Raw genomic sequence first — 18205 nt, forward strand, 5'->3', positions numbered from 1 at the left:
ATGAGTCGTGAAGGTCCTTTAACCTGTTCTCTTCAGAGATAAATTCCTCTTGTATGGGTGTAGTGGTCCTTTGTAAACCAAAGGGTCTCATGGTCGGATTCCTCACCTTCCTCCTATATTGAGGACATGACTCTAAAATAGTCAGACCTAGGATGTGGTTTAAAACCCATTTCTAGAGCAGAAGGAGCCAAATTTGTTGTCACTGGTTGGCAAAACGTGGAGGTTGTCGATGTGGAAGTCGCAGGCTTCGACAAACTCGAAAAGGGCGTAGAAAAAGTTTTTTGAAGAGACCTCGATGTACTCGAGAGGATCGGAATCCTACTTGGTGTCGTGGAAGTAGTCGATGGCATTCTCGACGTCATGGTCGAGGTCCTTGACACCTCTGTCTGAGATGTAGTGACGGTTGTAGGTCTGTGTTTTATCGGAATCGACAGTGGTGTCGAAGACAGCGTCGACGCAACCGATTAATGCGTCGAAGGGCCCTTCGACAACGGCGTCGATGTCACAGATTTATGAGTTGAAGAAACCTTCTTACTGCCTTTACTCGAGGGTTCATGATGCTCTCGGGTAGTTTCTCTCGCCGGGTGCAACGACTCGCGGCGTTTGATTTTTTTCGGGTCTTTCACCCGGGGGGTATCATCTTTAGACGTCTCCAAGGGGGTCGAGGCCGCTTTCTCGAAGACGCTAAGCATTTTCTTCCCACTCCTCCCACTTAGCTGGAGAGCTGTGTTTCGTGAGGCAGGTGACTTTTACTCACCACTCCGAATAGGTCAAAGATGAGGAGAACACGACCTTGGAGATGTTGGTAGCATAGAATTCCGAATTCAGCCTTCCATCCCAGCTCCCCTGAGTACAAGACTCAGGCTTCCTCAAAGAGGGGCTCTCTTCCACAATGTACCTCTCTGCTGTTTCAGTAGAACAGACGGAGATGTCAATTGAATAAAAGAGCGGGGAGAACACACACCGCCAATACCAATGCTGCAAAAGAATACCAAGATATTAGACAGTGTTGATGTGTTAATTTTAAACAAGTGATTAGAACAGTAAATGATTGAACAACTACCTATATGGATACTGGAGTGGAATTGTGTTTCCCCGGGATAATCTACAAAGAATAACACGAATGAGTGGAATAAATCTAAATCAGTATAGTTTCCCACTTTAGCTATAGAATTGATAACAACTGACCTGAGTAAACATAAATGGAGTAGGAGGAGTCCAGGATTGAAAGAGGAGTTCAGGATTCTGAGGACAACGACAGGAGAAAATAACAAACAGGGAAGTTAGTATAGGTAAGTAACCCCGAACGGCACTAGGGTCGGATTTGGTGCAGATCAGGAAAGCGTTCATATGCACTGAAGAGTAATCTCACAGGAAAGTCACTCAATGTCCCAGAATCCAACAGAAAACAATGTCCATGGAAGACAATAGATATGTACCTGAGTACACGATTATAGTTGAGTAGTTGTTGAGATGATCCGGATGAAAACAGCCAAAATTGATGTGCAGAGCGGCAACCAGGGAAGAACCGCAAGACACAGAAAAGAGCCGTATCCAGAAGCGTTCCGAGTCCAACAACCAGACGATCACAACAAGAACAAGGGAGGAGACGAAGCAATCCAAATTTCAGGCAAAAGGTCAAAACCAGGTGTTCAGATAAGGATTTGTGTAGGGATACACGAAGAAACGGATGAAACCGTGTGTAGCTGGTAACGCTAATTAGCAGCAACGAGCCCCTTGGAAGACGGTGGTTTTATAGTCGTAAGAGGGGCGTGGCTTGCTGTACGTCTTCCACGTACAAGGCGTGTCAGGTGACCTGGAGTGCCTCGACGTTTGTACAGACGCCATGGTAGCTTGTAACTGGACCATAGAGGAGCCTGTAAAGAAGTTGTATTCTGCAAGGATGCCGGCGGGGAAGTCTGAAGTGTAACAGTGACCCATTCCGGAGAGACAGAAGACGAAGAAGAGGGAGATCTACGACGCCTCTTCTTAGAGTGTCTCGATCTCGAAGACTGAGGGGAACCGCTTCGAGATCTTGAATTGGAATGTTTCTTATGACGAGGAGACAAATGTCTCGACTCTGCCGAAGAAACTTTCGAGGGAGTAAGAGCCTTACCCCTTTCTAGCTTCCCCTTACGCTCCTTCAAGGCTTTCGCCGTCATGGACATAGTCCTCGCATTCTGAACAGTGATGCTCCGATCCCAGGCATGTTAGGAAAGATTTCGTAATTGTAGGTAATTTTCCTTCCATGTGGCAACCCCTAAACTTTTTGTGTTGCCAGAGAAGTGCAGTCTTCTGCCGCACGCCTCTGGGCTTTTCGCTCCATTCTTACGGGGAAACTGACATGCCCTTAAGACAGTCAGTACCGGGAAACGCCGTTTTCCGTAGTTTCTTTTATCATGTTGCGGCTTTCGTGCAACATGACACAAGAGGGCATTGTAAGCTAAAGTACTGCTCTCTTGGGTCTCTAGCCTTCTACAGGCCCCAGATACTCTTTTAGGATTGTAACTGATCGGTGGAAGTGATTCACGGACGGGAATGGTGGCAGCGATCGTTTGTGTTTTGAGCTCCTTTTGGCGTTTTAAGCGTGTTTCTCGCGCTTAGCCCAAAATGGTGGCCTGGCTCCCAAAATGGCCAGACCACGAGGCTCCTTTGTCCTGTCCGCTGACCGTCTTGCTCCCTTCACCTTCCCCAGGTCGAGCCGACCCGGGGCCTTCCTTATTTGGGCATGTACTTTCCGCGAAACACGGATGCTTTTGCGGGCTTCTACATGCCTGGTGTGTGCCTCCAGGATGTGGGCTGGGATGTCTGGTCCCAATACACATCCTGGGTGCCAGAGAGTCTAGGGTGGTGTGAATGCCTGGGACCACCGTGGTCCGTGATAGGTCCACGTATGGTGTGAGTGTTGATGAGCGGATCTCCCATTGGGTCCCCTCTGTTTTGGCGAGAAGGGAACCGTGGATAAGAGGGGGCTGGAAACACCACTACCATGTCGATCTCCTGAGTTCTCACGAACGAAGGAATATAGGAGCCAAGTATCCTGCAACCAAGAAGCTGAACCGAGGAATCGCTGGTGAACCGCTGAAGGACTGCTCCTCTGCACTGCTGTCGCCTTGTGAAACCCTTTTCACCTTTGATCGAACCAGAAGGCCTGTACTGGTACTTCGACCCTTGGAATAGCGGGGACAGCTATTCTCGGCATCTTCACCATCTCTTGCTCGTAAGCCTTCGGAAGCGTCTCTGGGCCATCCAGCAGACTGACCAGCCTACACAGTAGTCTTGCTCAGTAACCGCCGCCAGGTTGTGTAGTATTTCGAGTCCTTGTCACTCTCACACAATTCGTACACTTGGCGTTCCCAGGTCTGAAGTGAGTAGTGTACATTTGGCTGAGATACACACGGCCGCTCCGTTGCCCTGCTGTGGTAACAAACTGTGCAGGTTCACTTCGTTTGGGACATCTTCAACTCAAACCTGCTGCTGCAGAATCTACACGACGACGAGACGTCCCCTGCCCTCCTTAACCTGCCAGCGACTGAAACTGACGCGGAGAAGCCAGGGTCTGCTTGCATCGGGGACCGGTGAGTAGCATAGCTAGGAACTGGTCGCCCTCCTGCAGGAGCCCATAAGCTTTTCCCCGCTGTGTCAAAACAGCACGCCTTTCCGTACTCGCGCTCTGCTTCTGCCCACAGTGGAGGCTGCGCTTGAGTCGCGGAACTCTGTTCTTCATTTGTGCACTAAACTGAACTGCCTGATTTCCCTCGAAGAGACTCCCCTTTTTGCCCGTTGGCACCAGCGTGTGCAGGTACTTTTGAGCACAAGGCTCCACTCTTCGTAGGGCTCGGATTTCCTTTTAGTTAGGTGCCTCTGAAGGCAGACTGGGTCTAAGCATTATTTCGCACTGCCCGTTTTCCTTCCCTTTTAGGTGGACTACACATTTCGTGCATCTAACGCTTAAGACTTGTTTGTATTTGTATATATATTGTATTGGTATGGTATGTGTTGGTTTACTAGAGTTGTATTGTGATTTCTCGCTACGGTCATTGTTTTAAAGGCCTTGGAATAAATGTGTATATATTTTTAATATAACACCTGTTTGGAGTAGTTTGTAAGTGTCCTTGCTTTGTGTGCTCATTGCGGGCTTTCAGTCACCCTCACCCCTCTTGAGACCTAGTCTTGACCGCCGCGATCGCTACCCTGATTGGTCTGGCTTGTCCAGAGTTTATCCTGTTCCAAGTAATTAGGTTGGCCTTCTGAACTTCTGCGCCACCAGGACAGAGTTCAGAAATCCGTCTTAACAAGGCACCACAAACAGATCCTGTGATGATCCGGCAACGACATTTATCAACAACATTTTCTTCCCACAGTCAACACTTTTTGAAGCCGGACCGATGGGTTGATGGTTGGGATCAAGAAGCCACCGAATTAAGATGATATCTTCGAAGAATAAGTTTGAATCTTCTTGACGAAAGAACTGAGCAGCACGTTTCCGAGGCTCACGAAGCGCGGAAAAACGGAACTGAGCAACGGACGCTGCGCAAATCTATTTATACGCATGGTGACGTTGGCGCTGAGACGGAGGCTGTCGAGGGACATCAACTCGAAGGATGTCGACGCGCAGCGCCCTCTACTGAAAATATTTCCGAGGCCAGCAAGCTGGGATGGGCAACATCAAAGATAAGGAATACGTCAGAGGACACAATCCCTTTGAAATACAGTTTTTAAGTGCATATTCATGAGCATGAGAATCCATGCCAGACCCATGCTTGAGAACAGTATAAACCTATAACTACATTCAGGATAACCCTCAGTTATACTAGGTGAGCAAGAACTAATATTGTAATAAACAATTACTGTTGCTTTTCAGATCCGTGTATCACAGATTGCCGTAAGCAATGACTCTCACTTATTTGAGGATGGCATAAGGCAGACCAAGGTCAGTAAAATCCACAATACTCTTATTAAGAATGGCACACAGCTACATAAGGTAAGACCTAAGACAGACTTATTCTAGACAGGCTAAACAGCAGGTCAGGGTAAGCAAGACCCAGTTGGTGAACTTCTACACTTACATTCAGAAAGAAATTGTTAGGTGAAGCTAACAGTGTTACTTGTGGGAAGTGGGGCAGACAATTCACAGGTGAGTAAAATAACCTTATATATGCTTTTGAGAATGGCAAAACCCATTCAAACGATATTTAAACTGCTCACATTTCAGAGGGACAGTCACCAACTAACTTTCACAATTAAGTAACTTTGTAACACTTGTTCAAACTTTTCAAGGCAGAATCCTTTCCTTATCCATTCCTTCCCTAGTCTATTGCAGGAGTTCTCTCAGAGGCAGCAGAGGGACCTTAGTGGTCTAGGTGCCAGCTGTAGGCAGGGTGAGATAGGGTTCAGTTGCAGGAAAAGTAATTCCTTTGGAAGTCTCTTCAAAACAAGCAAGCCGTTTAATTTAGAGTTAGCTAGGGTCTAGGGACTCCAGAGAAAAAACCTAGAGTGATTCTGTGAGGACTCCCAATCACAAGAGCACCCCAAAGATTCACAGGAATCACAAAAGGAGCGAAGAAAGTCCACCTAGTGCCAAAGATCCGCGTTGGTGCTATTTGCCGGTAGCTGAAACCGCAAAGTGCTGATGAACTGAAAAGAGCCCGTAGCTGCTCCAGATCTTCGAACTGCAGTGCAGGAGTCCTTCAGACATCTCCTCTCTTGTCCCCACGACTGAGGCCCGGGAACACAGGATCTGCAAGTCTGCAACCAGGAAAGAAGCCAGCTGGATCCTCTTCTTCTAACCTAAGGTACTGTGCTGACTAAGGGTACCTCTTTCTCTGTAGCTTGCAGTAGCTGCTTTTTACAGATTGATCTCAGCTCTACCTTTCACAAGCCTAACAGCTTGTGGACCAACAGTGATTTTCTACAAACTCTAACTTTGTGCAAGACTTTTGTACTACCTAAGAAGAGCCTCAGCTCCATAGACAGTGTTCAAATTGACTTTGGCTGTCCTGGCTCCCTGCAGTCTCTTCTGTCCCTTTGACTTTGATTCTAACTGTCCCTCATAGGTGGTTACTTGTCTGAAACTGTTATTGCTGGGTAAAGTTTTTATCTAGAGCTTATTGGGGGATTTTAAAAAGTGCTCACATGCTCCGAGAACCTGTTAACCATTTTCTTCCATTAACCTCCCCTTTTCACAACCTCAGAATTTTACCAAGTGCAAAGGTGATACATAAATGCCAATACTGTCCTAGTAATTAAAGTCACCTTAAGGTGTAGGAAGTGTGTACGAAGCATCTCTAAAGAACATCTAATTTCTTATCTTGATTCTAAGAACATGTTATGAAGTACATTTTTTATTGTTGCACATTGCACTTTTTAAAGAATGCATATATAAAACTGACTGTTAAATAACGATTTGACTAGAAAACCTTGAGTATAAGTGTTATTTGGATACTTGTATGTGTGGATTTCGATGCTACAGCTCACATTTACCCCTCTTGCGATAGGTCTGGCTGCTCAGTCACTCTACCAACTTGTGTAGTACAGACCTATACAATAGGTCGGTTACCTAATACCAAGAGGACAAGACTGGTGTAGTCTCCCTGAGGGTTACTGCATACAATCTTGCCTAACAACGTGACACTGCTGGGGCACACCCGAAGGCAGAGCAGGTACCAGGGTTGCCCATGGTGGAGGGAGGAGATGAAAGAGAGGTAAATAAGTAATCCAAAGGAACAGAGGGGTGGGAGAGCCCTTACGAGGTAAGATACAGTGTTACAAGAAGGGAACCAGCAGGTTCAATCTATGCAAGGAACACTATTAGGGGGTGGTAACGGACCAAGGGTATAAGCCATTCCTTTCAAGAATTTTAGACATTTGGTTTGTGGAAAGATTTATTTATTGTGCATTTTTTTTTAGGCGCTTTACAGCAAGCCAATTCTGTTTCAAAGCGCCCACGGTGCAACAGGGAGGGAACATGAGAAAGAAAACAATGAGTACAGTGGAAGATAAAGACGAACATACTATGCCTTGTGAGTATTCAGACCATGCAAGTGCAGAGAGAAGAGGGGAGGTGGGGGCATGTACTGGAATGTCTGTGCTCGTGGGTTAGCAGCAGATGAAGTGCATAGTATGGTAAGTGCAATCTGTCCTGGGGCCGGATTGTATAGATAGTGCAAGGCTGAAGGCCTAGAGTGCCGAAGCAAGTGCTGCGAGGTAGGCAGAGGCTGGGGCAATTGGGTGTGGGTGGCCAGGACCCCAAAGGACACAAGGGACCTGGTCACCAATCACAGCAGATGAGATTAGCAGAGGAGGGAAGAAGGGAAAGAGGAAAGAAAAAGGGAAAGCGGAGGTGAAGATGAAAGTCTTGAGGAGCTTCCAGAACTTGAGGAAGTCCAGCTCATGACGAAGAGGAAGGGAAGGGTGTTCCATAAGAGGGAGCCAGCTGAAGAAAGTGATCGGCCTCCAGCCCTCTGTTTGACGAAACGCTTTACACACAGAGTTGGTGCCAGAGGACCGTAGATGTCTAGAGGGAGGGTATTTACTAAGAGAAAGTTGCACATAGCGTGGTCCCAGGCCCCAGACAGCCTTATGGATGATGCAGAGGGATTTGCAATTTATCCTGAAAAATTTTAAAAAGCTTTTCTTTTGTGAACTGTTAAGAACAAACTTTTTGTGATATGACCAGTACTTGGGAGAGATCCAACTAACATTGGCCAGACGAAGCAAGAACTGGGAGGCTACGGCACTAGCTCATTTTTAGGTTTGTTTTCCAAAGTGGTAGGGCCAGATAGTGAATAGGATGTGGACGGAGGATTACTTTTTCATTTTGACAATTGACAAGAACCCTTTGTTTAGTTTGTATGCAGGGAAATCCCTCGTAGAAATAAGGACAGATAGGCATTTTTCATTTCGACTTAAAATAAAGACCATTGAAATGTTAACCTTGAGTCTAACTGATTCTGGTTCGCCACAAAGCCTAACGTGACAGTTTGTTTTCCGCCCCTTCCAAACCCCCAGCAAAAGACACTTGACAAATCTACTTAACACAAACAAGGACTACTTTCTCAAGCAAAATTACTCTTAGCACCAATGGAAGTAGCATGTTCGCCTAGTCCTCACTGGTGTGAGTGGGAACAAATGAAGTGAGATGACATACATGCCGAGGAATATTTATATAGGTGGCCAAGAGGTAGGACAGGTTATATAAAAAAGTACTAAGACATTTTATTTCACCAAATGAATCCGGTTTTAGGCCATGAACACTGCATTAAAGAATCCACCACAAGTTGAAAAAGGGAGTGGCTCCTGCACAACACAGACATGTTCAAAGATACATTGTTAGAATGCAAATACATTAGCAATCATGTAAATTAAAGAAAAATGGGATAGCAATGAACTGGATTGGAACACTTGAATTCAAACATTTTGCATCCCAAGGATTTAAAGTCTTACCGGGGGAACGAGGACCTCTCCCTTTCCAGGTATTCTCCCAATGCTTTCTGGATCTTGCCAAGTAAATCTGCCAACCTCTCCAGAGACCTCTGCACACCTTGTATGTTCAAGACATCCATCACAAGGGGAGATTTTGACACTTTTTTCATCAGTGCCAAAAACTCTGTGCTAATGCTGTAATATAAAATATGAGTCACATGAATTTAGATTTGTTCAGTCACAAATAAATGCCATATAAATAACACAACTATATAGAGGTTGCTGCATAATATAGGATTTCTATTTCTTGCAACACAAAGGATACCTGAAATACAAATGTACCTTTGGAACCTCTGTGTTTCAACTGGTAGCAAATGTTTGATATCCGCACTGCCAGTAAAAATTCCCTCCAGATAAACCCAGCGCCTCTGGACATCGATCCAAACATCAAACAAGGCCATAATGCGATTGAGTTTGTCTTCCCAGCTGAGGGCATCTTCTTCGAACACCTAAAAGAATAAAAGACAGAAAATGCAATCATCTCGGTATGAGTTAACATAGCTGTTCATGAACCTTAAAACATGCAAAAACCATGCAAATAAATTGCTGCCAATTCAAGGAGTTTTGTGGCCATACTTCCAGCTAGCAAAGCCCAAAATGAAACAAGACACATTCAGCAGTAAGTAAAACATGGCACTATAGTTGAGAAAATAGAGAACTAAAGAAAATATGTTCTGCAAAGTCATACCTTGTAGTACGGCGAGAGCTTCATGGCTGAAACACTGTTTATGTGCTCTTTCACCTTGTTGAAGAGATCATCCCACCCACGGATCAAACGGCATTTGTTCTGATAGTTAACCAAATCCAACTCGTAGGTATTCCACACTTCTCTAATCTGAAATAAGAAAAAAAATCAAATAAATTGAATAAAGTTGAATGGGAAGCCCTAATTTCACATAACCGTTCAAGGTTAACTTATCCGAACCAGCCCATCTTTCAGGGTGAACATCTGAAAGTTAATCTTCATTTCTGCAGGCATACCAGCGTCAGGTAAGAATTTCATATCTATGATAAATCTTCCTGACCTGGGTCAACCCCAGAACTTTTTGCTTTAACTATGGGATCTTTTACTCTTTATGGGTGGCCATTTCATGTCTCTCCATAGTGTATGGTTGGAGTTCTAGTTTCCTATAACTTTTGGGCTTAGGCTGAGTTACCCCTCTGGGCAGCCCTGTTAATATCTCCTTAATGTTCTTGGGTGAACTACAGTTCCCAAGTGGTAAAGATGGATGTTTACATGTTATATAGTGAGCCAGCACACCCTACCTTATGTGGAGTGCTAGGGAAAACAATTAGTCCCCGTTCTTACCTGTGTTTTTTTTTTTAAACAATTGCAAGTTTGTTTGAATGGCTGGTGGCAGTGATTTTACCTTTATGACTGACTTTTTGTCATTTTAGCTTGCAGGATGTTAATTCAGCCTTGGTAATGCACAGAAGAAGCACAATTTTTCTCAACTGAAGGGCTCCTTTTTTCTACATTTCTTGCTTGCTTGTAGTTTGAGGTCTTCCCTTGCCATTCTAGGTGGGAACGACTTTTAGGGAGAATTCTCAAAAAATGTGCCAATTTCTCCCACCTTAGTGCTCTCCAGCTCTTTCGCTAAACTTTGGGACTTTGAACTTTTCAATGCAATGTGTTTTCTGTGTTCGTTTCTTTCAGTTATGGAGTCTAACAAACTCCATAGGCATCATCTTTTTCAATTCTGTCACACCACAACTTCAGTGCAGTGCCACAGGGAAGTCTTCCAGATTTCCCAAGGTTTAAATACCTTCTCTGGGATCAACTTCTGTTTCCCAGAGCAGTGGAGTTAAATTGACTTCGCTTAGTCCCGTTAAATTCTAGACCAAGCACACCATCTTACAATAGAGTGCTGGAGGGGTTACTTAGTATCCCGTGTCTAGTTACTCATGTAGCATTTATACGTTACCCTGTCGTCTCCGAATGGCTGGCAGCAGTGGTTTTGCAATGAACTACCATGATTTATCCCGACGGTCTTAGGCCGAAGTGCATGCAGTACCCTCTGGTACCACCACACACAAAAATAGTTTTTCCCAGAGAAGGTATTTCAACCTTTGGGAAGTCTAAAAAGACATCCCTGTGTCACTGCACCGAGGGTGCTGTGTATAACACATGAAAAGATGCCTATGGAGTTATCTTAAAAGTCCATAATCAAAAAACACAAGAGTAAAACAAACATCAAAATACATGAAAGAGTGGGGAAAAAGGCTGACACTCTTTCCAGGTAAAAAAAGCAGGTCCTCAAAATCCAGCAAAGTTGCTGGGGTCCCTTAGCTGAAGGAAATTAGCACATTTTTGAAAGTTCTCCCCAACATCCAGTAACGTTAAATCGCAGGAGCCATGGTTTTCAAAATGGTGCTGAGCCTACTTTGTTAAAATGGTCCCCAGGCTTTTTTCGCCATTTCTTTGTGTAAAGGTCCCTCAAGTTTTCTCTGCGCACCAAACGAGATTTTGTCTCTTTGTTCATACGCCTTTGGGGGGCTTCAGGAGTGAAAACCGCCTCTGGCTCCAGAGTGTCTGGAGTAGGCAGGAAGTGAGGGAGGTGCCCGTAACTCCCTGTGCCTAGTCTCCTAGGAGACCCAAATGCACTCTGTGGTGATTGGCTGGCTGACTGTCCGGCAAGGACTGCCACCCAGCTGGGTGAGTGACAGCTAGGCTGGAATGAATGGGAGAGAACTGAATAAAAGGCGAGTCTTTTGGCTTGAAAGGAAGAGTCGAACAGTGGAGGAAGGAACCAAAGAACAGCTTGAAGAGGACGGCTACTGCAACTCCTGGACCGTTGCTTTGCCCGCTGAAGCCCTGCTGCAGGTCCGAATCACCAAGTTTGTATCGACAGAGAAGCCCTGCAAGGACGACTTCTCCCTTTGAGTTGGTGGGACTAATCAACTCTTAAGTAAAACACCTGGATACCCATCTCGGAGCTGGTTGAATTTCCTCAGAGTTGCTGCAGGAAATCGTAGAGCCAGGGAGAGGGACACCAGATTGTGTGCCTTGCTTGTAAGCTGGTCTAAAGCTTTTGGAAGAGATCCTACAGAATCCCATTAAGCAGGACTGATCAAGCCTGACCCCCCTCAGTTGAGTACAGGACCTCGGATGTGAGGAAAGTCCACCTTGACAGCCAGGAGCCGCGCTTATTGCTATTTGCTGTACCGCAAGGAGCTGAAACACGAAACAGCCATTGAAAGTAAAGTTTGCGAGTTGCCAGCTTTGATGGTGCTAATACAGTGCAGGAGTCCCGAGACATCCTCCCACTTGTACCCACGACTGAGGGCCAGGAACAGTAAGCTGCAGAGCTGTACAGGAACAGAAGTCTTAAGCTGCATCTTTTTCTTCTTTACGAAGGTACTGTAAAACTAGCCTAAGCACTTACCTCTTACTGTGGAAGTGCTTGTAACTTCTGCAACTCACAAGCCTAATCGGTTTGTGGCCCTACATTTGGTTCTTCTTTTTATCAAAGACTACTAAGAACATGTGCAAAGACATTTCCATTTACTTACCTGAAGTGCTGCATCCTATACAAAGACTTTTGCCTATTGACTTTGGCTTAGCAAATTGAATTGAATGCCTCTTCTAAGTGCCATCTGAAAGCATGTGCCCTGCTTATGAATATTTGTAACTTATTGTGTTCTAATAACCTTTGCCTTTTACAAACTATTGAGAGTATTCTGAATGCCAACAGTAAAGTATGAATGTCCCCAGCACCCTAGTTACTGAAGTCACCTGTGGGTGTAGGTTGTGTCTGTGGGCCATCCCAAAAGGGCCTTGTCTGATCCAGAAACTCAGTGTACAGTATTGAAGTATATTTGTGTGTTACTATTCTATTGCTCCCTTCTGAAGGCTTTATAACTGACTTATAAATAAATTATTAATTGTTTATGCAAGAAACATTGAGTCTAAGTTTATTTGAATACCTGTAACTTTGAATCTTTGTGTAACTCCACTACAGCTCACATTTCCCCTCTTGAGATAAGCCTGGCTGCTCAAAACGCTACCATAACTGTGTAGTACAAGCTTGCACCAAAGGTTGGGTTGCCTATACTTTTAGTCATAGTTGTTTGTAGTGTTCCCAGAGGGTACTGCATTCAAACGTTGCCCAACACAGAGTCTTCAGGGAACCAGGACAGTCAAAGTCAGCTTGAAACAGTCTATGGAGCGGAGGCACTTCTTAGAATCAAAGTCTTGATCAAAGTTTGTTAGAAAATCACTTTAGGGTCAGAAGCTGTTAAGCCTGTGAAAAGAGTGGTTATCAACTCTAAAAATAAGCCACTGCAATTCCCAACTGAGAAAAGCAAAGATAAAAGATAATGAGGTAAGTACCCTAAGTCTAAACAGAGGGCCTCATTACAAGTCTAGTGGTAACCCTGCCGGTGCTAATCGGCGGGTTGCCGCTGGACTTGCAATATTTACCAGCGCCTCACTTCCCGGCAACACCGGGGTTTTACAACCCTGGTGTTCCAGGAAGTCAGGCGTCGGTAATTTTAAGTCCCCATTCCATTTCAGTCCCATAGGACTCAATGGGAATGGGGACCACGGAAGCACCGGCACCATTAACAGTGCCGGTGCTTCCGTGAAACTATGCGGCGGGTGCCATTCCGCCTGCCAGGTCTAAGTCGAGGACAGTCACGCTGCTGTGTGATTGACAGCTAGGCTGCAAATGAATGGGAGAAGCCTGCATAAAAGGCAAGGTCTTTTGCTCGATCACTAGACAAAGGAATCCGAAGAACTTGGAAGAGACGCCTGCTGCAACTCCTGGACCGTTAGTTTGCCCGGTGAAGCCCTGCTGCTGTGCTGAAGCTCCGAATTCGCCTCGACTAGTGAAGACCTGCAAAGGACGACTTTTCACCTTGGTTTGGTGGGACCAATCGACCCCAAGACAAGCTCATCTGGACATCCTCTCAGACCTGGCTATACTTCCATGCTGCGGCAGGAACGAAGTGCCAGGGAGAGGAACACCAGAATCGAGTGAGTGTCTTTAAGTTCGGACCCGAGCTTTAGGAAGATCCTCCGGACTCCCTTGAAGTAGGACTGACCAAGCCTGAGCCACCTCAAAAGAGTGGTGGACCCCAGATGCAGGGAAAGTCCAGAGTGGTATCCGAGAACCTACAGTGGTGCTATTGGCAAGGGTCTCGAGAAGCTGAAACCATGAAGTGCCGCTGATCTGAAGTTTGCCCATTGCTGCCGCCGACCTTCCATTCGTAGTGCAGGAGTCCCCAGACGTCCTCCCTCTTGTCCCCACAACAGAGGCCCAGGAACAAAGGTCTGCAGACCTACACAGGAACTGAAGCCAGCTGGAACCATTTCTTCTAACCAAAGGTACTGTAAACTAATGGAACTTGCCTCTTGTTGTGTAGCCTAACTAAATTCTCAGCGGAGACTTGACTTAGTTGCTTCTGCAGAGTTGCTTGCAGCTTTGCTCCTCACAAGCCTCCTAGCTTGTGGACCTACAGTGATTTCATGTTCTTCAAAGACTTCTAAAACTTTGTGCAAGACTTTTACTTACATGCAACAAGTACTTCAGTCATCCTAGACTTTGTGCTCAATTAACATTGGCTGTCCTGGCTCTCTGAAAGACTATCCTCTGGCTCTGTGCTTTAACTATCCCTCAACAAAAGCCACACATTAGTTAACTTGTGGGGCTGGGAAAAGGTTGATTTACTTTGCAATGGAGGTTCAAAAGTACTTACCCGTTTACGAATACTTGTCTTACCTTTGCTTTATTCCCTGAAACCTTTTCTTTGACACTAAACTCAGTATTGCTCTAGATGTACCAGTGATATATTAATCTCCACAGTGTCCTAGTTATTTAAGTCACCTGGGGGTGTAGGAAATGTGTGTGCCATCCCAAATGGGTATCTACTGATTTACTAAGTGTGTATTTTGAAGTATATTTTTGTGTTACATATATATTCGCTCCCTTCTGAGGAAGGCTTATTCAACTGACTGTTAAATTAATAAATACTTGTATACTCAAGAAACCTTGAGTGCAAGTTTATTTGGATACTTGTCATTGTGAATCTCTGTAAAAACCCTACTGCTCACATTGAACCCTCTTGAGATAAGCCTGGCTGCTCAGCCACACTACCAACCTGTGTAGTACAGACTTATACCAAAGGTTTGGTTCCTATTGCCAGGAGGTCAAGGTTTCTATAGTCTCCCAAAGGGTACTGCACACAATCTTGCCTAAAACTCATCTTCTGAGCCAGTATTTTAGTAGTGACCCAAGGGGCTCCATTAGGAACGAATTTCATGTTGCTTCTTTCCTCTCAACGTTCCATGGGATTCTTTTTGCTTATTTATTTAGACCTCTGCCGACTTGGTTAGTCACCTAGGGTGGTCCATCACAGGGCTGCTTCTGAAAATCCATAGTAACGGTCTGAATACATTTTATAATTGTGTGGAACTTTTACTTGTCTGTGACCAAGTGTAAACTGTAGCTATGTACTGAACCCCTGATAGCATAAATCTGCTTTACTGTTCAGGATATGCTACCCAGAGGGGGTCTTAAGGCCAAGTGTGAAAAGCCTTTGCTCATCACCTAGGCTGGCCTCTCAGAACCAACAGTGTAAAATTCCTCCTGGGAGGAGGCAGAGGGGCGGGGGCAGAATCCTTCAGGCAAGAGTTTTGGCAAGTCTTCTTGGGGGTATAGATGGGATGAGAGCGAGTACCCAACAAGTCCAGCCTCATGCACCAAAGCGGACAAACGTGCCACAGACCTCGTAGATAACCTCTTTAAATGGCTTTCCTTAATGGCCAATGGCGCCACCCATGCAGCTGTCCCATATGATTCATGACTATTTCCTTAGTTGGGAGTTTTGAAGGTCAGAAGGAAAGCCAAAAATCAAGGAGGACACACATAACAAGAGCAGCAACCATTTTGAATAGGTTTTTCAAAATGCCATTATTGCAGTAAACAGAATGCACAGCAGTGCACTGTAAAAAATGTTTAACACTGTTCAAAGCCACCACCCAATACTGTGCATATCATAGATGAACACAAAAATGTTGCTAGGTAACAAGAATATGGGATACAAAGCGTCTTTGCAAAACTCCAGTTTGTGTTAGAATGTAAAGAACAAAGTTAAGGGGAGAAACCGTCTACATGCATTGTCAACCTTGGATACCGACTAGTGCCCCAAAACATGTAACTTGAGCAGGGGAGTGGGGCTAAAAAGGTACCTCTGACCACAAAAGCAGTCAGAAAACCAAGTTCATGACACTGAGACAAAGTGCTACATGTTTATCATCTGCCAAGATTGTATAAAAAGTGGAATTTCTGATGCATCAAATTAAATGTGCACAATGGGGTCAAATTAATTGCAAGCCTGTGATTTCTTTAACATACACAATCTAAAAGTCTGCCTCTGCACACAAGTTAGTTATAATTTCACATCAGTATCTTTTTACTAGTCTTGCCTAGAAGGGAGGCAAATGCACCCCTTTTCCCAGCCCTTTTAATTTTATGTTGCATTCTTTCTATTCTGTGCTGAGACCATCACTACTTTAATTAGCTGTTCACCTGTAAAAATTCAAACATTATATGCAGGCAAAAAATGATGTAATGGTACCACACCTGTTCAAGTGCTATCCTATCGCTAAATGAAGCTCCCAAATTGCACAAACCTGTTTTAAGAATTCCTCCAAGGCCATTTCTCCTTGGGCAACAAGGAGAACATCTTTGACAATTCCTTCATTCCTTTGCAAGTCCACATCCCAGATCTGTCCCAGGGTTAGCTCAGACACAACCCAATTGACATGAAGTCTCTTCATCAGCTGCTTCCAGTGACGGTCTTTAAGAGCCTCCGATTTCAATTCAATCACAAGCATATTGATCTTTGGAAAAATGAACAAAGAAGTTAAGGACATAAACGTACATGTATAGCTTTAGCCAGAGAAACGAAAAGGAACATTCAACATACCTTCATGTAACCTTTAAGAAGTCTCTGAACAAATTCATATGACGCATACTGTCTCAAACGAGCAGGGAAATTTTTAAGCTGGTTCAACAGACCATCCAAATTTTGTCTCAACTGCAGAAAAACAAATGCATTACAGTCTGGTTATAACCTATAAAAATATGCTTTGTTCACTGTTACATCATTCCTCTTCAGGATTTAGGTGTGAATACAAAAAACAGCATAACTTATATGCAAATACAAACATATCTGGTGGTAAAAGTAAACTGGTTTATGTGGTTAATACATGCAGCAGGAAACTATTTCTCATGGTTTGGAAGAGGGATATCTTAAAAGTACCACAAGGGTTGACCTATTGCACTGGTTGCTAGGAATGATTATCCACTCCGAAGAACAAGTAACTTACCTGTGGTAACGTTCTTTCGATTGGATGTTCCTCCCATGTATTCCTCATCTTTTGATATCACCATATCCAGCTTCAGCTGCTTTGGAAAACATTTCCAGCAGGGGTCGCTGCACTTCGATGCCCGTCGACTAGGTCACTCGAAGGGCCTGCGTCTCGATTTCATCACTGGTATATTGCACATGCAGCAACAGTTGGCTTCAGTTCCGTTTTTATGCGTATTTACAATTTTCTTTTGGATGTACCTTACGCTAGACAGTTACTCACCCTGAAAGAATGCAAACTGCAATAAAAAGTAAATTCTACCACGGGGTATGCTGGGTGGGGCGATGAGGAATACGTGGGAGAAACATGCAATCAAAAGAGCATTAACACAGGTAAGAAACTTGTTCTTCGACTGGATTTTGTGTGCCCACGTACTCCTCATCTTTTGATAGACTCCCAAAGCAGTATTTGCAATTTTGGAGGAGGGAGTCAAAATTTAGGAGTTCCTTATTGGTTTGTGTGTGCAGAATGCAATACTGTCTTCCAGAGGCGTTGCTAGGGGGCGGCTAAGGAGGCTACAACCCCAGATCTTTTGGTTGCAGCCATGGATAGAAGCTCAGGCGTTACATCCAAAAAGGCTAGGTAACCCCCAGTCCCAACTTTCCCAAAATTAGCATAGTCCCAGATCTTTTCCAGATCTAGCAACACTCCAGACGCCTTCCCAAATCCACCTTCCCGGCCCGAGGTGGAGTCCATACTATAATGCTTTGTGACTGTGTAGAAGGAGGACCATGAGGCCGCCGAACAAATATCTTGAATTTTGACTCCTCTCTAAGGCAGAGCAAGTAGCCATGCCACTGGTCGAACGAGCTACAAGGCCCTCAGGAGGATGTTTTCCAGCCAATCTGTAGCATTCAGAAATTCCTTAAATGATCCACCTATATAAGGTTTGTTTTGTGACCGCCATACCCAATTTGTGTCCTGTGTAACCAACAAAAAGTTGATCATCCTAGCTTAACTTACACATACTGGATATGTAGAGGCTACGTGCACACCTTGGGTCAAGCCGGAGTAATCTCTCCTCTTACTTTCCAGGATGAGGTGGAGGATAAAATGACGGTAGTATAATTTTTTGAGTTAAATGAAAATCAGACAATTTTTCTAAAAATGTAGGTTTAACCTTATAAGAAATGTTGTAAGGAGGCTTGCAAGACAAGGCTTGAAGTTCACTCACCCTATGGCTGATGTAAGAGTAACCAAAAGGATGGTCTTCAGTGTTAACAATCTTCGAGGGCAGGAATGAAAAGGCTGAAAGGGAACACACGAGAAATTTCAAAAGTAAGTGATATCCCAAACAGGGACTTGGGAATGGGATTGGAGGGAAATTGGTCAATCCGTTCAGAA

At 44.6% G+C, this 18205-nt stretch overlaps 1 protein-coding gene across 1 annotated transcript in view; it reads right to left on the reverse strand.

Moving 5' to 3' along the window:
• DYNC1H1 (dynein cytoplasmic 1 heavy chain 1) overlaps nt 1-18205 on the reverse strand; it is a 2031190-nt gene that overhangs the window by 1795559 nt on the left and 217426 nt on the right. Inside the window, exons 19-23 of the mRNA XM_069637760.1 lie at nt 16417-16527; nt 16121-16330; nt 9173-9319; nt 8767-8933; nt 8446-8619 (exon numbers count right to left, since the gene is read on the reverse strand). Coding sequence (XP_069493861.1) covers nt 8446-8619; nt 8767-8933; nt 9173-9319; nt 16121-16330; nt 16417-16527 — 809 coding nt within the window. The remainder of the gene's footprint in view (nt 1-8445; nt 8620-8766; nt 8934-9172; nt 9320-16120; nt 16331-16416; nt 16528-18205) is intronic.

The sequence above is a fragment of the Ambystoma mexicanum genome, chromosome 14, assembly GCF_040938575.1.
Source record: "Ambystoma mexicanum isolate Mex_15411 chromosome 14, UKY_AmexF1_1, whole genome shotgun sequence".
NCBI lineage: Eukaryota > Metazoa > Chordata > Amphibia > Caudata > Ambystomatidae > Ambystoma > Ambystoma mexicanum.